The following is a 19,085-nucleotide window of genomic DNA, read 5'->3' as shown; positions in this document are numbered from 1 at the left end:
GTGGGAGGAGAGCCAGAATTGGAACAAACAGCAGGTTGATTACTGTAATGGAAGAAGATGGCACCAATATTCTGATCAGGTAGCAGCATAAGGGGAAAAGAAAACGGTCCCTGGTGTCTTAGCAAGATGAAACTGAAGCAATTCATAATATCGCAGGTGCTACTGTGAAAAGGGCCCATGAAATTCAAGTTGGGCCACCTTGAAAGGGCAGAGAGAACTGGAAAGTCCCCAAGAAACGTGCTGTGCTAGACACTGATGAGAAAGTTTGTCCCTTGTTATTTCTACAATTACCTGTTCTTTGTTCAGTGATGGGGGCAGTTGCCAAGGGAACAGACTTCAGGTCAAAGGGTTTTTCAGAAGGATCCAGTGTATATTGGTGCAGCGCCCTCTCCAGGCCAGGGATGGATACAGTCAATCCTGGAGAAGAGAAAGGGTGACCAAAATTGAACTTAACAGGAAACCAGGGACCTCTTTGTCGCCTTATAAATCAGAGCTCAATTAAGTCTCCACATCTGCTCTTCCATATGGCCTCATCCCAAAACCTGCCTAAAGGGCTTGGCTTGGGGCCAATTTAATCCCCTACAGCTTAAATGGGTTGCTGATTGAGCTAGGAGCAACTACCCACTGAGGAGATATTCCTATCCAGATGCAGAGGAACCAAATGCTTCACTGCAAATCCATTCCTGATGAATATCTGCATTTCAGGGAACTGGGGACACTCATAACCTCAAAAGGGTACCTATGGAGACGACTCTCCTCCTGAGAGCTGCGTACAAAACAACTGGCTTGCATCTGTTCCCATTCAGGGCTCAGGGGGCACAGAGGCTCTGCTATCCCTTATTATACAATCCGCACAGGAAGAGAAGCAGATCTGGAAATCAGGCTAAAACCCCCATTTGCCCTTCATGCTACACGAAGCCATCTCCGCTGACCCACAAATAGATTAGACAGACCTGAAAAGTATCAGTAAATGCTGGCAACCAAAAGGAGCCTTCAGAGCTCTCCATCAAGCCTTCCCCTACACCACCATCAATTCATCCATGCTGCACAATGCACTTTGGTGTTCTAGCTTGGCGGGTGTGGAAATAAGGAGTCATCTATTGCCTTCCTTCCTGTTCCTTCTTTCTAACCAACCCCCTTGGCTGAGAGGAACTGCACTATGTTAAAGGTGGAAATGATGAGCTGGTTGGAAGGTGACAGTTACTAGGTTGGGATAGAAGGGAAATCAATCTGCACGGCCGGCTCTACTGTTAGGCAAAGTGCCTTGGGCAGCAGATACTGGGGTAGATGGGCAGCAGGGTCCGGTCCCTCCTAAGCCTCCTGGTCATTCCCTTCCATTGGAGGAGAGACCTGCACGTATGCTGCACAGCCTCTTTTGGCTCCCCAAAACTAGCCAGCTGTCTCACACGCAGCACAGGATGCTATCCCATCACCAGTGTCAAAGGAAGGTTCAGAGGCCAGGCCAGTTGGCTTCTCCATGTGGAATGGGGAATTGGGAGGAGAAGGGGCAGACTTCTGCTTCACTTCAGGCAGGTAAACATTTTGAGCTGGCCTTGTCAGTCTGTATATAGCTTTGGCAAGAGCCAATGTGATGAATTTTAGCAAAAAGAGTTAAGTAAGCTACGGGTCTCTCTTCCTTTTTAATTCCCCCCCCCTTCCTTCTACTTTATTTTCTCACTGAAACTTATCAATAAAATATAATTTATTTATTTGTTTTTAAAAAGTAAGCTGGGAGTGGCATTGTTCTGGGGTGGTAGGGTGAACAAGCTGAGAATTTTAAGTTCCCTGAGTCAGAGCTACGGATTTATTCAGCAGATGTATGCATGACCTTCCTTTTGGTTTGTCTTATGTGACTGTGAACCATTTTGATATCACTATAAAACTTGCACTGAGACTTTGGGCTACAAAACAGCTTCCCAATCTAACCTGAGCAATTTGAAAGTCAGCTTTTTAAAAAAGAAAAGAAAAGAAAAACACAACAGAAGTTTCAAACCAAACTACAGCACCTACAATTCTAACTGTCAAATCTTTGTCACTGTCTTCAAGATTATTATTATTTTTTAAAAAACCTCTCCCAAACCCGTTCCACATTATGGCAAATTCTAGCCGTAAATGTGACTTTTACATTTCACATGCCCCCAAATTGGCATCTTGGTTACCATTCAGGATGTAGCCAGCGTTGAGGGCTTTTTGTTTCTGCTCCAAGACACTCAGGTAGAACGTGGCCCTGTCTCTCACTTCATTGTCATCATCCATCACACACCTGAAATCAAGATCAGAGAGCTCTGCTCAGTGGGAATCACTTAAATTCACATGGACCTATCCAAGTTAATCCAATCCAGATGGTCAAGAAAGAGGACGGCATGCTCTGTGGTGAAGGGATCAGCAGCATAAATAGCCTGTCCCAGTGCTGACAACTGTCAGGAAACAGCTGCTTAGTCAGAGACCATTAAGACTGTTTTGTGGTGCCGAATCCAAGAGTGAATCTGCAATGGGTGGCCACTTCAGTGCATCTGAGCCTGGGAACAATCCCTTCTTTTGACCAAGGCATCTGTGCTGACCCTGCTAAGCTCCTAATCTGTTGCAGAGACTAAGATCAGAGAACTGCATCAATGCACGCAACCCCTGCCCTCCTTCAGTCCTCCTTCTGGAAGCAAACCCAAGGCTGCGTCAGCACATTTTGGTTATTATGTTTGGGCCTCTAACAGTTCTCCTCCATTCCATCTGAGGAAGTCTTATATTTTTATCCGGCATTTTCCAATTTTGCGTTTCCCTTCATCCGGTTTTTATTATTTTGGGGATTTGCAAAGTGAGATGTTACTGCTCCCGTTAAAAATGTTTTGTTCATTTTCTTAAGCCTTCTGCACTGATTCTATCCTCAAATCCAGCCACCTGAAACCCTGATGTCTTGATTCTGTCTGCTCTGCCTCTTTGGCCAGGGACACAGTTCCAACAGCAACAGTCCTTGCTGCAATGGTATAACAATAACAACAACAACAATATTAATAATATAATTTACTATTTATACCCCGCCTATCTGGCTGGGTTTCCAGTAGCACTGACCAGCCAGCCAGTTTTTCTAAGTCAGAAGGAAACCAGAAATTTAAAGCAGGTCTGTGCATTGTTTGCTTGGGGAAAATCAGCGGGACTTCCACATCCAATCAGATTCCTGCAGGGAACTGTAGTCCATGCCAGCCCTCTTTGACCACAGAGCAGCAGGAGTAATTATGAAATCAGCTTAGGCCACACAGTCAGCATGTCTGGCTTTTTCCAGAGCTGTCTCAACAGCAAAAAACTACACATCTTTCCCAGGGAGAATTTTTTTTGTGTTAGATCTATGTGGTCATGCTGCTCTAATCACAACTCACCTCTTCAGCAATACGAGGACACTGGGGAGCATTTCTTCATTCTGAGCCCCAAATTTAGCCAGAGCACTCACAGCACCTGTAAGCAAGAAAGGAAAGAAGGATGATCAGCTGGAGAAGACAGTGTGGGAAGCCGCTTAAAGCGGAAGTTTTCAACCTTTTTGGGTCCACGGCTCCCTTGACCAACTACCTTCTTTCTGCAGCATCCTTGTGGGGCTCAGGAGCCCAGTTGTGTCACCCCTTGCCTGCAGAACTAGCAGCCTCTCACCCTTTTTTGAACACCTTCCCTTGCGAAGTATTCCCTGAGCCTCCTCTCTTCTCCCCTCTCCTTGGGAGTCCTCCAGGAAGCTGCAGCTGCTGCCCCGGTCTGTGATCTGCTTTCCCTGCCCCAAAGAGAGGTGCATCCTCATACTGCCCACCAGGGCCCTGGGAAGCACCCCCTGGCCAGCCCCAGAGGCATCATTCAGCTGGGGAGCTTGTAGCCAGGGCTGCTGCAATAAACAGCTGTTCAAGCCTTTGGGAGGCAGAGACGCAAGAGGGTATCAGAGGAGGGAGGGAAGGAAAGAGGGACAGAGGTTGGTGTTGCCTGCAGCACTCCTCACCATCATTCATGGCACCCCAGGGTGCCATGGCACACTGGTTGAAAACCACTGCCTTAAAGGTTTAGCCAAGCATGGAATAGGAATATATTCACAGGACTGAACCAGGAACAAATAGCTTTTATGTTATCATTAGAACCTCATATAACAGAAGTATCTGAACTATCCCTTGCAGCTAATATCCTCTTATAACATGTAAGGTATCATCGCTCTTTATCAGTACATTCTTTACGTCAGGAATGGAGAATCTGTGGCCCTCCAGATGCTGCTGAACTACAATTTCCACTATCCCTGTCCATTGTCCCTTCCAGCTGGGGCTGATGGGAGTTGGGAGCTGGGGCTGATGGGAGTCGAACAGCACCTGGAGACTTACAGGTTCCCCATCCCTGCTTCACAAGGATAAAAATGTTCAGAAGAAATCAAGCAATGTTCCCATTTTAAAATTTAAACCCTGGTCTCAAGTGACCATTTACCTTGATTTGATTTCAAGTCAGGAAAGTTCATCTACCCCAACGGCATAAAGAGGAGGAGAGGCTGTCATGCTTTGCAGGCAGTAGGTCCCAGGTTCCAATCCTGGCACCTCTGGACAGGAAAGACTCCTGCCTGCCTGAATCCTGGAGAGCCACAGCCAGGTAGCCCAGACAATCCTGAGCTAGACTGACCGACAACCTGACTCAATCAGCTCCTTGTATGTGTGCATGTACCTGCCCTGACTTCCTCGTGTTCCAAGACGACTCTGTTGTAAATGAAACGAATGTACTTTGAAGGGCTGTTGGTCTTGGGCCCTTCCTGGCCCAGCAGGTGGAGAATGCGGGTGGCCAGGACGGTGAACTCGCAGTCCTCAATGAACTCGCACAGGTGGGAGAGTCCGGTTTCCTTGCTCTCCGAGTTCTCCTCAATGATGCCGATGATACATTCAACAATGGCTCGCTTGTACTCAAAGCCACCCTGGACAGGAACATGAATGAGTCAGGGTGAAAGCTCAGTGGAGGATAGTGGCTCTCTTTTTACAGTACCTTTCTTAAAAAGAAAAGAAAAGCTACTGGGTAATAATGAATTTTCACCTGCATTTCAAGGCAAGAGGGTGTCAGGGCACTTGCTCATCTGCACTGGTTAGTAAAGAGTCTGGAATCTTTAGGATTTTATCCTTTCGTTTTATAAAGGGACATCCTGCCACCTCCCCTGCCTCTTCCATTGTCCTGCTCCAACCAATTTGCATTTTTATAATTCTTTTGCTTGCTGCCTTCTGTTGGAAAAAGAAGACAGGATACCAAAAAGGGTTTCTCATGCATATGGGCGAGAATAAAAGCCTGAAAAAAGTGCAGAGACAGACTTTACTGGAAGGCACAGGTGCAAAAGCCTTAGGGCCGTTCAAGACAACCTGTTTATTCAGCATTCTTCCCAATTTGTCTGCACAAAGCTTATACAGAGATTAGATCAAGTCCAATCTGTGCTGAGCATTCGTGCCAGTTGGGTTGTTGTAGAGACAATGGGCATTCATCCTGCACTCATCCCAATTTGCTTGCTGGGTAGTTAGACATCTTCCCATTAATCATTTGTTCAACTCGCACTTCAGCGCACTTCCCTGCCACTTTCCAAATCGAAGAGTGTCCTTTTTAAATAGTGGATTTGTTGAGCTAGGGAGACAGAACACTTTAATCCACTTTAATTGCATAAAGCTAATGATCCAGCAAGCGCCTGAATCCCTTCCACAAAACACCGACAGCCTGGAGGCACCCTGAGTACAGCCTCCAGCATGCAGAGCGCTGGGTTTTGAAGCTCTGCATTCCTTCTGTTCCAAGCCTAAATCTTCTGCTGAAGAGTCCCCAGGGACTGGCTATAAATCACAGTGTTGGCAGGAAGGTTTTCAAGAACAAAATTAAGGCGCATATCAAACAGAATGGATGGACAGAGGTGGGATAGCCCATCAAGCAATAATATTTTCATGTCCATGAAGCCCCCAAATAAACAGAATATTGGTTTCTTTCATAAAATGGCATAGTAGGAAAACAAGAGCATTTCATCTTCCCAGATACAACCAACAGCTGCTTATTACAAGTAGAATAAGCTATGTTTGCAGGGAAAGAGACCATTGTTTGCCCTATAGGATTTAAAAATGTGCTGCCTCATCTAAAGTTCGGTCCATATCTGAAGCTGCAGCCGTCTCAGATTGTTTGCCCTGGAGCCATTAGGAATAAACTGAATGGAAGGAACATCTGAAACCAGAATACTCAGGACGATACTCTCCACCCACACAAAAAGCTATCAGAACAGAACATTCCATTTTCAGAGGGAAAGAAAAATCAGCTTAAATAGCCGTAGTTTTATCCAGATCTTACTAGAAAGCAATACAACTGAAAATATTGCCGGCTGGTTAATCTATTTAGAAAAACAGACACTGCATCAGATTGCTTTTTTGAAGAAGAAAAAAGTATCTGGAAAAATAATTGACTTCTGTCGGTGATCTGCCTGTAAAAATGGTTAAGGGGGTAACTCATTCCTTGGCAAGCACTGTGGCATTGGCAAAGGAAAGAGCTGATACAACTCAGGCTGCTAATAAGATTCCCAAGAGCAGATTTCCAGGGGGGGGGGGGAAGTATGCTGAAATGGGCAACAACTGGCTGGGAGCTGGTGCCCATTCCAAAGGGGGTGGCAAGACAGGTGGCAACTAGCACCCAGGGCTGGCAAAACTAGCACCCACCTGTCAAATTTGGTCCACAAGGCCAATTCTGATAAGGACCTGGCCCATGGACCCAAAACATCTCCCTTTCCCTAATCTAAAATATGGAGACAGGCTGACAGTTAAAAAAAATCTAACACCAAGCAGCACCTTAGAAAATCCCCCACTGTCCTCATGCGCACTTGTGTGCACCTGAACCATGTTGAGTGAGAAGGTCCGATGTGGTCTTCTATGCAGGCTTGACTAAATGCATGTAAAAGTCTCCTTGTGACTGCTTTGCCTTATCAAGGTTCCCAGTCACGTGGAGGATTCTAAGGATGTTCACCAAATAAGTACAGCATAATCAGTAAGCAATGCTTTTCTGCAGGAAATGGTGAGTGGGTTTTAGCTAATACTGTATTGACAAGTATGTAACATGCCTGCAGTAGGCATCTGCCCTATGAGCAGTGGTAGCATCTGACTGACATTACTCAAGTGGGGAAATAATAAATTAATAATAAAATATTTATACCCTGTCCATCTGGCTGGGTTTTCCCAGCCACTCTGGGCAGCTCCCAACAGAATATTAATACTCATCATAATCATAAAGTGATAAAAGATCAAACATTAAAAACTTCCCTAAACAGGGCTGCCTTCAGATGTCTTCTAAAAGTCAGATAGTTGCTTATTTCCTTGACATCTGATGGGAGGGCGTTCCACAAGGCGGGCGCCACTATTGAAAAGGCCCTCTGCCTGGTTCCCTCTAACCTCACTTCTTGCAGTGAGGGAACCACCAGAAGGCCCTCGGCGCTGGACCTCAGTGTCTGGGCAGAATGATGAGGGTGGAGACGCTCCTTCAGGTATACTGGGCTGAGGCCGTTTAGGGCTTTAAAAGTCAGCACAAACACTATGAATTGTGCTCGGAAACATACTGGGTTAAAAGACTTCTACATCGTATCAGATTCCTGCAGTCCAAGCTGTAAGGTGAAGGTCATATTTCTGTCACGCAGGCTTCCATTTTGGGTAGCACAGGTTGCAGGAGAAAGATTGCCCCGAGCCAATAATGAGGAGAGCGATGCAAATGGGAACACTTACCTCTTCACGCAGCATTGTGAAGAGGAAGTTCATGAGGACGGCATGCTTGCGTGGATACTTCTGACAGAGGGCGCTGATGGCCTGTACCACAACAACCTGGAAAGAACATGGAATGCAACAAGCACACTGAATGACCGGAGTTGCGTCTCACACCAGCCCACATCCCACAAACAGAAAAGCTCAATAAAAGCCCCAAGCACGAGTCTTTCCATACCTTGAACTCGTCGGAGATTTCAGACATAAAAGAGGAGATCTGCTTCATGAGCCGGTCAATGCTACTTTCGCTGCCGGTTTTCAGCAGGGTGGTGATGGCCAGGGTAGCGATGCTGCGGTTGGAGTCTGTGACCAGATTCTCCAGATCAAGATTGCAGGCAGTCACAGCAGACGGGTGCTTCATAGCAACCTAGTGGCGAGGAACAGAAAGAAGAATTTGCTCCCTGCAGGCTGGCTGAACTTGTAAGCATGAATATAGAGTATCTTCAATACAAGAGCCCTGGGAGAGTTCACAACTCTGGCACAATGGGCAAGAATCATAAAGTTTCTGACACAAATAAACTGCCATTTATTAAACTGTTTTTGTTGTGCTCCAACTTCAGCTCTTGTCTTGTTATCTTTGAGCTTCAGTTCCACCTTGCATACAAAATGCAGAGTTTAATGCTTTGGTTTAATGCCAAGTTTAGCAACACAAATCTTCACTGTTGATCCTGGCTAGTGGAACACTGACACAGATTTTCTTGTCTGGGATACGAAAAGGAGCTGTGATTTAAAATTAAGACAGTGTGCAGGGGAAGAAGTATGTGGGCCTCAAAACGTGCTCCCAGTTTCTTAAACCACAGTTCAGAAAACCAAGAAATGGACACATAACCAGAGAGGTGGTTCAAAGAACCAGTGAAATCTGTTCCTATCAGCTGGTCTCATAGGATCAATGGCACTTCTTTTTTATTACTTCACCTATCCAAGGACTAATTTAGCCCTACCCAAGCAGGCAAACCCAACTGGCCACGGAGTTCTTTGAGCCTTCTTACCTTGTTGAGGGTTCGAACTGCTGCATAGCGAAGTGCTGCCTTGGGTGAACTGCAGAACAATTGTAACACTGTAAAATGAATAATAATAATGATAGAGTATTATTGGCAAGATAGTCACACCAGCCATACTGCAATGATTCAGTTCACAGCCTGCGTAAGGGGTGAAACTGGAACACAAGAAGTTTGCAGAAGAGACATATTTCTCTCATTCCCAGAGGAGGCAAATGCACACTGCTTTGTCCACCAGTCATCAAATCTAAGCTAGGATAGCCAATGTGGTGCCCTCAAGATGTTCCTAGACTACAATTCCCATCATTCCTGACCACTGACCAGCCTGCCTGGGATGATGGGAGTTGAGGTCCGACAAAATCTGGGGGGCACAATGTTAGCTACCCTTGGTTGATGCTGTCTGTGGGAGATGACAAGACATGGTCAGGTTTTTGTTCCTGCATCAAGTCGTTGTTCATCAACTCACTTACGCCTCTCTTAATATTCACAGTGGATTTTGATTCCTTTTAGAGTACACTTTTCTTAGCAAATATCATATTATTAATTTATTATTATTATCACCATTATTATTACTACTACTATTATTCCACCACCCTATGCCCGAAGGTCTCAGGGCAGTTCACAGGGGAAAAAACCAGACTATAAAACCACAAAGTACATAATCAAAATACAAACAACAACCACCCAATAACACCCCCTAATACATTTTAAAAGGGCATAGAATGTCAGTCAAATCAAGCAAAGGCCTGGTTAAAGAGGAACATTTTGGCCTGGTGCCTAACATTAGGCAAAGGCTTTCTTACATCACATATCCAATCTTCCCAGGGCCCAAAATGCACCATCTCAATCAATGAGCCTGCCTGCATGTCACTTTGCTGATGTTATCCTACAGCACTCACAGGCCTGCTTTGCAACACACAGCAACCCTCAAGATGCTGGAGAATCCTGCACTGAACCCAGCAAGGGAGTGCTTTTTATTGACAGCGAGACTTTATTTTTACGACCAGTAAGCCAAACTGGCATGCGTCCAGCAAGCCTCCCTTTCCTTCAAGAATGAAAAGACTTACCGGACACAGCCGGCGCCAGTTCTTTAGCCGAGCAGCTGGGCAGGTTAACAATGGCAGATGCAGCTTCATAGACCACCATCTCGTGCTTGTTCCGTAAGCAGCTCTCAATGAAATCAAACAGGGGGCTGTCACGGCTAGGACACCAAAACAGGAGGAAGAAGAAGAGGAGTCAGGTTCCCACACATAGGCCAACTGCTTGACTTAAAAACTTGCATGGCTGTCCACTGGGAAAGCAAACTGAACTTTCGGAAGTGACCCAACTGCTTGGAGGTGTATTATCCACTTGAAGGGGGGCGATTTGCCACCACTGAGCGGCATATGAGTTTTAGAGGGTGGGAGGAAATCAGATCTGGTTGCAAGGCAGTATCATCAAAGGCCATGCCTCCCAGCTCAAATAGCTTTGCTTGCTCTCAGTGCTGTTCTAATGCAGCCAAAACTGATTGGGGAAAGGACACAGCTCAACGGTAGAGCATCCAACCTGCAAGCAGAAGGTCACAGGTTCAATCCCAGGCATCTCCAGGTAGGGTTGGGAAAGACTCCCGCCTGAAATCCTGGAGAGCTGGTGCTAATCAGTGCAGGCATTACTGGGCCATATGGACTAATAGTCTGACTCAGTACAAAGCAACTTCCTATGTTCCTATAATGGACTTCCTACTTTCTTAGAAGCAGGAGACCTCCCCCCCCCCCCATTTTAATGATGCTAACATAAGAAAGGTAAAACTTGCAGGTGCTTTCGGGAAACTTTCCAACACTTAAAAAAGCCCAAAATCAAATTTGAAGAACGTTTGATGTAGCACTACGCAGAATGTTTTTTTCCGGGATGTAAAAACAATAGCAAGCAGTAGGACTTACCCTCCAGCTTCTTCTTCCAGCAGTTTGCTGGCCACTCGGATCATCATGCAATAGGCAAAAGGCGATTTTAAGCCATGGCGCATGAACTTGTTCAGCATTTTGTTGACAGCCAAGCGGTCATTTTTGCGCACGTGATATAGCAAGCCAAGGGCATGATACTGGAAGACATTAAGGAGAGGAAAAAATGGGTCGTATCAGGGTCAAGGTTATTTCCACGTTTTTTTGGGGGGCTTCACAGGCTAGAACCTCATCAGAACCTAGCTATCAGGGCCAAATGTGACAGGTTGGTGTGGTAGCCCACCTGTCAATCACCAGACATCACTGTGATGTCAAGGGATTGGGCACTTTGAAGTCCCAAAGCTGAGACTTCAAAGCACCACACTGTGCTTAGAATCATAGAATTGTAGAGCTGGAAGGGTCGCCTATTTTAAAAAGAACCCTACGTGGTGCCTTAAAGTGCACAAAGCTTCACCTTTGTGCCACCCACCAGCCAATGGGCAGAAGAGTCTGCACTTTGAGGTTCTTGCTTATGAACTGGCAGCCATATCTCTACCTGCCCCCCCAGCTAACATCACATAGGACATCATGTATAAGGCAGGTTGGTGTGCTTTGGGGGGCAAGGACTTGTAGGGCACATATGAACCCCTGGTGGGTCAAGTTTAGCCAGCGGACCAAGGGTTCCCTTTCCCTGCCACAAATCAACCCAGAAGCACACACCTAAAACTCAATGTCATTTTAAAAAAATGACTGAAAGTGGCTTTAATATTCTTACCTGGACCATGATATTATCACTCGAAGCTGCCTCCTGAGCCTCATTCACCCAACGTTTTACCACATCAAAGCTTGTTTTCAGAAGGTGCTGTCAAGAAAAATAACAACAAGGAGGCACATAACGAAGTGGCCTTTGCAATCCAAATAAGGGTCCTTCCAGCAGAGACAAGGGAAGACCCCAGAAAGATCTGGCACAGGTTTGGAGCTCTATGAGCTGCACATGTTAATGTTAGCCTATCACCACCACCCACTTTCCATCTGTGGCTTGAAACAGTCTCAGAACTCAGGAAGGCAATGCTTCTGAAAAGCAATTTGGCAAAAGGTATAAATTTCAGAACGTCACTGCTTCTTCCCCAAAATGCAGCAATGGCCCACCAAGGGACCAAGAACAGAGACACTCTGAGTTCCTGGAAAGAAGTACATTCTCCGATCCTAGCTTTTCACCAAAAGAAGCGTATACTCTTATTATTACAGATGGTCAAACAATGTAACGCTCCTCCTATCCCAACACAGGCATTCTCGCTCTGGGCACAGGCTGTGTGTCAAAAACCTACATACCAAAGACGACACAAGGGCAGAGCTGGAGACACTGGGCACCTTGTCCACAATCGCCTGCTTCATGTAGCGCTCAATGGCCTGCAGCATGGTCGTCTGCGGGGATGGCAAAGCGAGAGGTGCTTGTGAGAGCAGAAACAGGAAGCCATTTGGCAGGAGGACTTCAGAGAAGGGGCAAAATGAACAACAAAGAAGCGAGTCAGGAAGCAAGGGAGAAGAGGGGGACTCAAGAGAGACAGCTATTGGAAGGATGGGGAAAGACAGCAGGGGTAGCCGGGAGAAAAAGATCTGCCATCAAAGAATTACACTGCGGCACTTACATCGGTAATCTGGCAGAGGGCTCGTACAGCAGGGCCTCTGTAGTTGTCATCTTTCCCTGTCATATCTTTGGTTAAACTGGATTAAAATAAGGAAAAGTTTTTAGGACTGCTTTCATAAACAGTAGACAACAGTGGCGAGAGCTGTAAGAAAACCACTCGGACCTAATTTGATCAGTTGAATGTTTGGTATCTGGTGGGCAGGGATTGTGTGTTCTGATCCGGAATCAGCCCCTCTCTTCAGTGTGATCCGTTATGTTCAGTTAATAATGTCCGTTAAGAGGGACCAAGTGCCTCTTCTTGTTTTCTTACCTCAGACTCGACTCACAATGTTGTTTTAGTCTTGCTCATCATGTTATTTTGCTACAGTTTTCTCTCAGTTTATTATTAAAGCTTGTTTACATTTACGTGAGCCACTTATTTTTCTCAAAGAAAAAGAAACTCTGCTGAAGAATGCTGGAATATCCTAAACTTGGGTGAGTGAGGGGATATTCCCAGTTTGCCAGGAGGATTAATTTTGTTAACCTCACCACCACCTCCTCCACAACAAGAGCTGCAGACTGGAAGAAACAGAAGCATGTTCCCAACAAGATGGAAATGCCTTTGTGGGAGTGGCCCAAAGGGCCACAATAATTATGATAATGTGTACCCCTGTAAATCCCTGAGTGTGCTCCTAATAGAGAAGTTATGGTAGCCTGTTACTTTATGAAACTGATGATTTCACAACATGTGCCGCCCTCATTGGGGGCAGGAAAATAGCTAATACGTAAATCACAAGATACAGCACAAAAGCTAAAATACAAGTTGCTACACCTCAACAATGTGGTTTGTTGTCTTTCAAAATGTGCGTGCTCTCACACACTCAAAAGGAAGGTGCAAACTACTGCTCAAATTTGCCTGCAAACATTGACAAACATTGCTGTTAACAGTTTCCACTGAGTCAAAACATTCCTTATCTCCACGTATGCTAGAAAGATTCTCACGAAAGTACCCACAGGATAAAAAAGCAATAGGGTTTTTTTTTAGAGGGGGAAAGAAAGAAGGCACTATTATCTTGTTGTTTTGTCTTGATTTCCCAGCTGCAGTGAACATGCTTGGATTGCTCCAGGTTGGAGTTGTCCAACTGCACTGAGAGGACTTCAGCATCTGTCTTTCAACACCCTTTTTCAAGAAGATCATTTCTCCCTCTCAAACACCCACCAACTTCATTGCTTCCTATAGGCACTGCTGCCAACCCTACTGGGCTAAAAGGGTCTCAGGGAGATACACACACACACACAACTTAAATAAAAATAGGGGAAACAGCTGCATGGAGAACAGCTCAAGAAGGAATCACCTGCTAGTCACAATGATGACATCCTCTGAGAGGCTGGACATCTCTTTGATGGTCAGGTAGCACATTCTGCGGAGAGTTGGCTGGCAGAAAAACAAGGGAGATAAGTGTTATGATGCATAAAAAATGGACAGAGTATAATGTCACTGCCCTGGGATCCTTTGGGAGGAAGAGTGGGATACCAATCAATGAATCAATCAATCAATCAATCAATCAATATTGCTATCATTTCTGGGGGGGAACAGGAGTCGCCAAGCATTTTGCTATTGGCTCACCCAGAACATATTTTGGTACGAGTCATAGCTCAGTGACAGAGCATCTGCTTTGCATGCAGAAAGTCCAGGTTCAATCCTCAGCATCCCCAGGTCGGGCTGGAATAGATTTGTTGTCTGAAATCCTGGACAACCACTGCCAATCGGTGTAGGCTATACTGAGCTAGATGGACTAATGGTCGAATTTGGTATAAGACAACTTCCTATGTTCCCATGACTGCACTTGACCAACAGCATATGTCAAAAAATAAACTGTTTTGTCATGAGAGGAAAGGAGGCTGCATATGAGCAGAGGTTGGATGGCCACCTGTCATGGATGCTTCAGTTGAGATTCCTGCATTGCAGGAGGCTGCAGTAGATGACCCTTGGGTCCAACTCTGCAAATCTATGATTCTATGAGAAACAAATGTAACAATGGCTTCAGGCCATTTTGGGAGTGGACCTGCCACCCCACCATTTTGCCAAAGTGGTTCTTTGGCAAAAGGAATTCTTGCCCAGGACTGCACACTAAAGCAGGTCTGTCTAACAGGTTGATTTCAATCTACTGGTTGATCGTGGGATATCCGTGGTGAATCCTAGGACCCTCAACTCAACAACTCTGGCTCCCTAAAAAAAAGCTCAACAACTTTGGACAATCTAATGGGTAGATCACTGCCAGTTGTTTTATAGTGGGAGTAGATTGCAGTCTCTTGGAGTTTGGATAGCCCTGCACTAAAGGATAGGCCTCCCATACTCTTCCCCTCCCCTATGTGAACATATAGCGGCAGACTTGGCATGCTTACATCATTGGACTGGAACAGCTTGGTCATTGCAAAGAAGGATTCTGTGGCTTCCATCACACCAAGGTGCTCCCCCTGGAACGCAGGGAAGAAACCCATCAACATTTATTAGCAACTAGAATCAGTGATGGAATAAACTGCAGTGAGCATTGCCACAGAAATTACATTTACATTAGCAATCGCTTTAAGCAAGAGATGGAAGTTCATGTCAACAGTTTGCCTCAGCTGGGAGGTCAGAAAGAAGCAACTTTGTTAACATCATATTTGTGGAAAATGACCCCTGCCACAAGAGCTTCTTGCTGGCATCTGTCTGTCTCCATTGTCTCAAGAGACAATGGAGTGTGCCTCTGGGCGTGAAGTCAAACTGATGTGGTCCAAAGGAAAGCAGAGCAATAACTTTGGCACCAGCTTGGCTACAGGAATTGCTGGAAGGAGGCTACCTTCCCAGGTGGAAAGAACCAAAGTGAGAGTCACTTTGAGAACTGGCACAGGCTACTTGGTTGCTGCTTGATGACAGTACCTGCTTCATCAGCCTGGAGGCGGGAAAGGAAACACTACCAAGACAATTCACAACCCACTGCTATTGAAACAGCCGTTCTTCCAAGCAGCACAACACAAGGTCTGCTCATGAGCATTAACAGGCAGACAAGTTCTGGTTTAACAAGAAACCACTGTAAATGAAAAAAATAAAAGTCTCCCCATTACCTGGTTTATGAGATACAAAATCTTGGTGAGGATGTGAGCACATTTCCGAGGGTTTATAGGTGTCTCATTGAATACTCGAGCCTGGGAAGAAAGATGTGAATGAATGAGATCTCGGAGATATGCCAAAATGTGTTTCCTTGAGAAAAAGACCGGCACTGTTAAAGAACTTACTTCTTGCAGCACAGCACTTTTCTCTAAGTGTTGGAATGGATTGGAACCCCCACCTGCAACAAAGGAACATCAAATGTGATCACGACCAAGGATTTGTCACTATGTGTTAAATCCAGTAAGCTGGAAAGCCTGAATTTCAGCCACCATCAACTTTGCTGGGGTGAATATTTATCACCTTTGAATCCTCAAAAAGAACTTTTAATGTAGATCTGGGAATTCCTCATATGTGATAGGCTAAGACCTCTACAAGTCATCCCATATATTGAGGCTGACAAGCTATATGCAATTAACACCATTGTAACCAACCCTGTGAAAGCGAAGGAAGTATTTCAAAAAGTTTAGATATATTTAGCTACTTGAGCAACCACAGCTTGGAAATTTACCAGCTCTGTAAAAGAGTCTTACATACAGAAAAACTTGTGATGGGAGAAGATCTCATAACTCAGCGACAGAGCACATGCTTTGTGTGAACAAGGTCTCAGGTTCAATTCTCTCCTCCCCCCAGTTGCTATTAACCTCAAGATAGATACACCCATTAACCCTATTTCTGATATTCTATGAATTCAAATGTCACTTCCCAGCCCTTTGCTAAAAAAGAAAGAAAAAACAATAGTGTACAGCCAAAAACAAAACAAATAAAATTTATGCAGCCCTGTCTCATCTACAGTTCATAGCTGAGCGTTAAAGCATATGCATTGCACGTAGAATAAAACAGGTTCAAATTCCCAGCATCTCCCATCAGAGCTGAAAACGTCTTCTGTCTGGAAACTCTGAAGAGTTGCTGCCCACCAGAGTCAGCAATACTGAGCTAGACTGACCAAGGGTCAGGCTTGGTATAAGGCAGTTTCTTTTGTACTCACAGCTTATACACAAAAGAAACTCAGTTGTAGGTGACTTAGTTATCCAACATATCTTGTCAACCAAATTCATTATCTGTTCCCTCATCCACACAAGGTACTGCCCTAAAATGAGCATCCCTATTGTTTCCAAAGAAGGGTGGCTTGCAGACATCTATCAACAAAGCTGTACCATATCTGAAATAAAGATGGAGGGAGAAACCACTGATAGGCACTTGCCTTATACACACAGAGAGAGAGGAAAGGAGAAGGGGTCATTTTGCTTTTTCTCCAAAACTGCAAAAAACTCACCAGTCAAATGTAAGCACTATTTATTTATAGACTGCCTAATGTCACATTTGGAACTGTACAACTAAAACAGTCCAAGAGTGCTTGCCTAGGGCTTTATAAGTTGCCAAGCGAGGCCCAAGAGATTAGGAGAGATGAAGCAAAAACAGTAGATAAATGTTCCAACGGAAATGGAACAGCTATGGGGTGGGAAGGTATACAACTGCTGAACCACCGTACAATAAAAGTATATTATGGTAGAACAAAAGAAACCTTGCGCCGAAAGACCATAATAACAGTTTCAAGCCTTATTAAAATAAGATGTGCAAGAGATATAGATGCACTTCCCTTAAGATCACCTTTATTTATCTGATGAATCGCTTCCCATGAAGCACCTTGAAGCAATGCAACAATCAAAACATATATGCCTAAAATAATTCCTATATAATAAGAATTTCACATGTAAATCGTAGAATTGTAAGGGACCTCTAGGATCATCTAGCCCAACTGTCTGCAATGCAGAAATCTCAAGAGGCGGCTCCCCATCCAATTCGAAACCATACTGGACGCTGCTTAGCTTTGCAAACGTGCTAGTAGTTTCATTGCTGCCCAACTGGGACGACAAATGAATTGCTATAGGCAACGAGGTACAGTGAAGACTTCTCATCAATCCATTAGGGTGCTGTTGGCTGTTCTTTAATGAGATAAATATTGCAACTTTCGCATCCCATCCTTTTGAACTCAGTATGGACACCGACAGATCTAAGAGGGTAGTAACACACTTTCCCATCAACTCACCGGACTCCTCGTCCTTCTTATCGAATTTCTTCAGCATCCTGTCCCTGTGTTGCTGCAGGGGTCGCGGAGAAGCTTGAGAGCCGAGGCCGGCAGGCGACCCAGCCCGGCCAAGGGGAGAGGCAAGGAGCGCGGACCCCGAGAAGGGCTATCAGGCTACTAAGGTGGACTGCGCCTCCCTGGGCATCCCTGAAGCTCCGACTTCCTGCAAAGGCGCCACTTCCTGCCAGCATGTCACCGGGACAGCTCAGCACCACAGCAGCGCGCATGCGCCCTCGTCGCCTGGTGGGCAGCCGAGGGCTCGACGTGGCTGCCAGCAGTAGGGCGGAGATGGAGGGGCGCGGGGCGGGGAGATGACCGCGAAGCGTCCTTGATTCTCAAGCCAATGGCTGCGCCGGATTGGGAACTGAGAGAACGTGATCCTGACCAATCGCTTTCAAGGAACGCGGATATTTGAGAAGGAGGGAAGCGGAAGCGCCGCGGCGGAGGGGAGAGCTACGCGTGGGCAGCGCGGGAGCAAATCTCGAGCAGGACTGAGGGAATCGGGTTTATTCCGGACCCTTGCGGGCAAGAGAAGGGAGGTTCCGCCTCTTATTTTCCCGCCTCAGCCGCTGAGAGACGCCGCCCACATGGCCACCTCGATGAACTTTAAAACCTATGTGGATCAAGCTTGCCGAGCTGCGGAAGAATTCGCAAATATTTACTATGAAACCATGGATAAAAGGAGGCGGGCGCTGACCAAACTCTACCAGGACAAAGCGACCCTCGTTTGGAATGGGAATGCAGTCTCTGGGCAAGCAGCCCTTGCGGAGTTCTTCGAAAAGCTGCCTTCAAGCGACTTTCAAATTACCACCTTTGACTGCCAGCCTGTTCACGAGCAAGCGACAGAGAACCACAACACGATCCTGATCGTGACATACGGGTTCGTCAAGTTTGATGGGAACGAGCAGCAGTACTTCAACCAGAGCTTCTTGCTAACAGCACAGACCACAAACAACAGCACAGTGTGGAAGATCGTAAGCGACTGCTTCCGCTTCCTGGACTCTCCTAATTAGTGGGCAACCGCAGTTGGGTATATATTCATCTGGACAAGCTAATTGACTTTCAGGATGGCCATACTCTGACTGTGGGAAAGCCCCTCCTCTTTGGAAGAACTGCATCTTGCCAGGAACTGTCAACTCCACAAAAATAAAACTTGACAAGAAGGGCTGTTCCTTTCAGAACATTTGCATTGATGCTGTTTGGAGAGCCACCAGCGCTTAATTCTAATTGTTCCAATACGGTTGTTATCCTATGGTATCGTTTGAGTTGGTTTTCATGAATAAGAGTAAAACTCCTCTGCTGCTTATTCTTATTTGTGTTTTCTCTTGGTTTTTTTTTTCCTGACAAGGTTTTAGTGCCTTGATTAGCTGCCTAACAACAGAAGTCAGTCAAGGAAGTGTTTCCCCATTTTCCCATTCTGGGAGAAAGCTGCACCTCTCAAATTTATTATTATTAATAATAATCATAATAATTTATTATTTATACCCCGCCCATCTGGCTGGGCTTCCCCAGCCACTCTGGGCGGCTTCCAAAAGAATATTAAAATACTA

General features: G+C 45.6%; 1 protein-coding gene and 1 pseudogene across 2 annotated transcripts in view; one reads left to right on the top strand and one right to left on the bottom strand.

The window, feature by feature from the left end:
- Positions 1 to 17,680, bottom strand: part of COPG1 (COPI coat complex subunit gamma 1) — a 28,423-nt gene extending 10,743 nt beyond the window's left edge. The window contains exons 1-17 of the mRNA XM_082213764.1: positions 17,497 to 17,680; positions 15,575 to 15,627; positions 15,404 to 15,484; positions 14,702 to 14,773; positions 13,651 to 13,730; positions 12,318 to 12,393; positions 12,001 to 12,093; positions 11,444 to 11,530; positions 10,672 to 10,829; positions 9,820 to 9,953; positions 8,744 to 8,811; positions 7,933 to 8,121; positions 7,719 to 7,814; positions 4,669 to 4,912; positions 3,369 to 3,444; positions 2,160 to 2,263; positions 292 to 417 (exon numbers count right to left, since the gene is read on the bottom strand). Coding sequence (XP_082069890.1) covers positions 292 to 417; positions 2,160 to 2,263; positions 3,369 to 3,444; positions 4,669 to 4,912; positions 7,719 to 7,814; positions 7,933 to 8,121; positions 8,744 to 8,811; positions 9,820 to 9,953; positions 10,672 to 10,829; positions 11,444 to 11,530; positions 12,001 to 12,093; positions 12,318 to 12,393; positions 13,651 to 13,730; positions 14,702 to 14,773; positions 15,404 to 15,484; positions 15,575 to 15,627; positions 17,497 to 17,533 — 1,774 coding nt within the window. The 5' untranslated portion in view covers positions 17,534 to 17,680. The remainder of the gene's footprint in view (positions 1 to 291; positions 418 to 2,159; positions 2,264 to 3,368; positions 3,445 to 4,668; positions 4,913 to 7,718; positions 7,815 to 7,932; positions 8,122 to 8,743; positions 8,812 to 9,819; positions 9,954 to 10,671; positions 10,830 to 11,443; positions 11,531 to 12,000; positions 12,094 to 12,317; positions 12,394 to 13,650; positions 13,731 to 14,701; positions 14,774 to 15,403; positions 15,485 to 15,574; positions 15,628 to 17,496) is intronic.
- A 152-nt stretch (positions 17,681 to 17,832) lies between these two features.
- Positions 17,833 to 18,847, top strand: LOC309527181 (NTF2-related export protein 2 pseudogene; annotated as a pseudogene). The gene has a single exon. The product of its transcript is annotated as an NTF2-related export protein 2 pseudogene (transcript).
- Positions 18,848 to 19,085: the final 238 nt, after the last annotated feature.

Source organism: Podarcis vaucheri (assembly GCF_965113315.1).
Source record: "Podarcis vaucheri genome assembly, chromosome: 2".
Classification (NCBI taxonomy): Eukaryota; Metazoa; Chordata; class Lepidosauria; order Squamata; family Lacertidae; genus Podarcis; species Podarcis vaucheri.
Note: the sequence above shows the minus strand (reverse complement) of the source record. Positions and strands in the feature narration are given on the sequence as shown.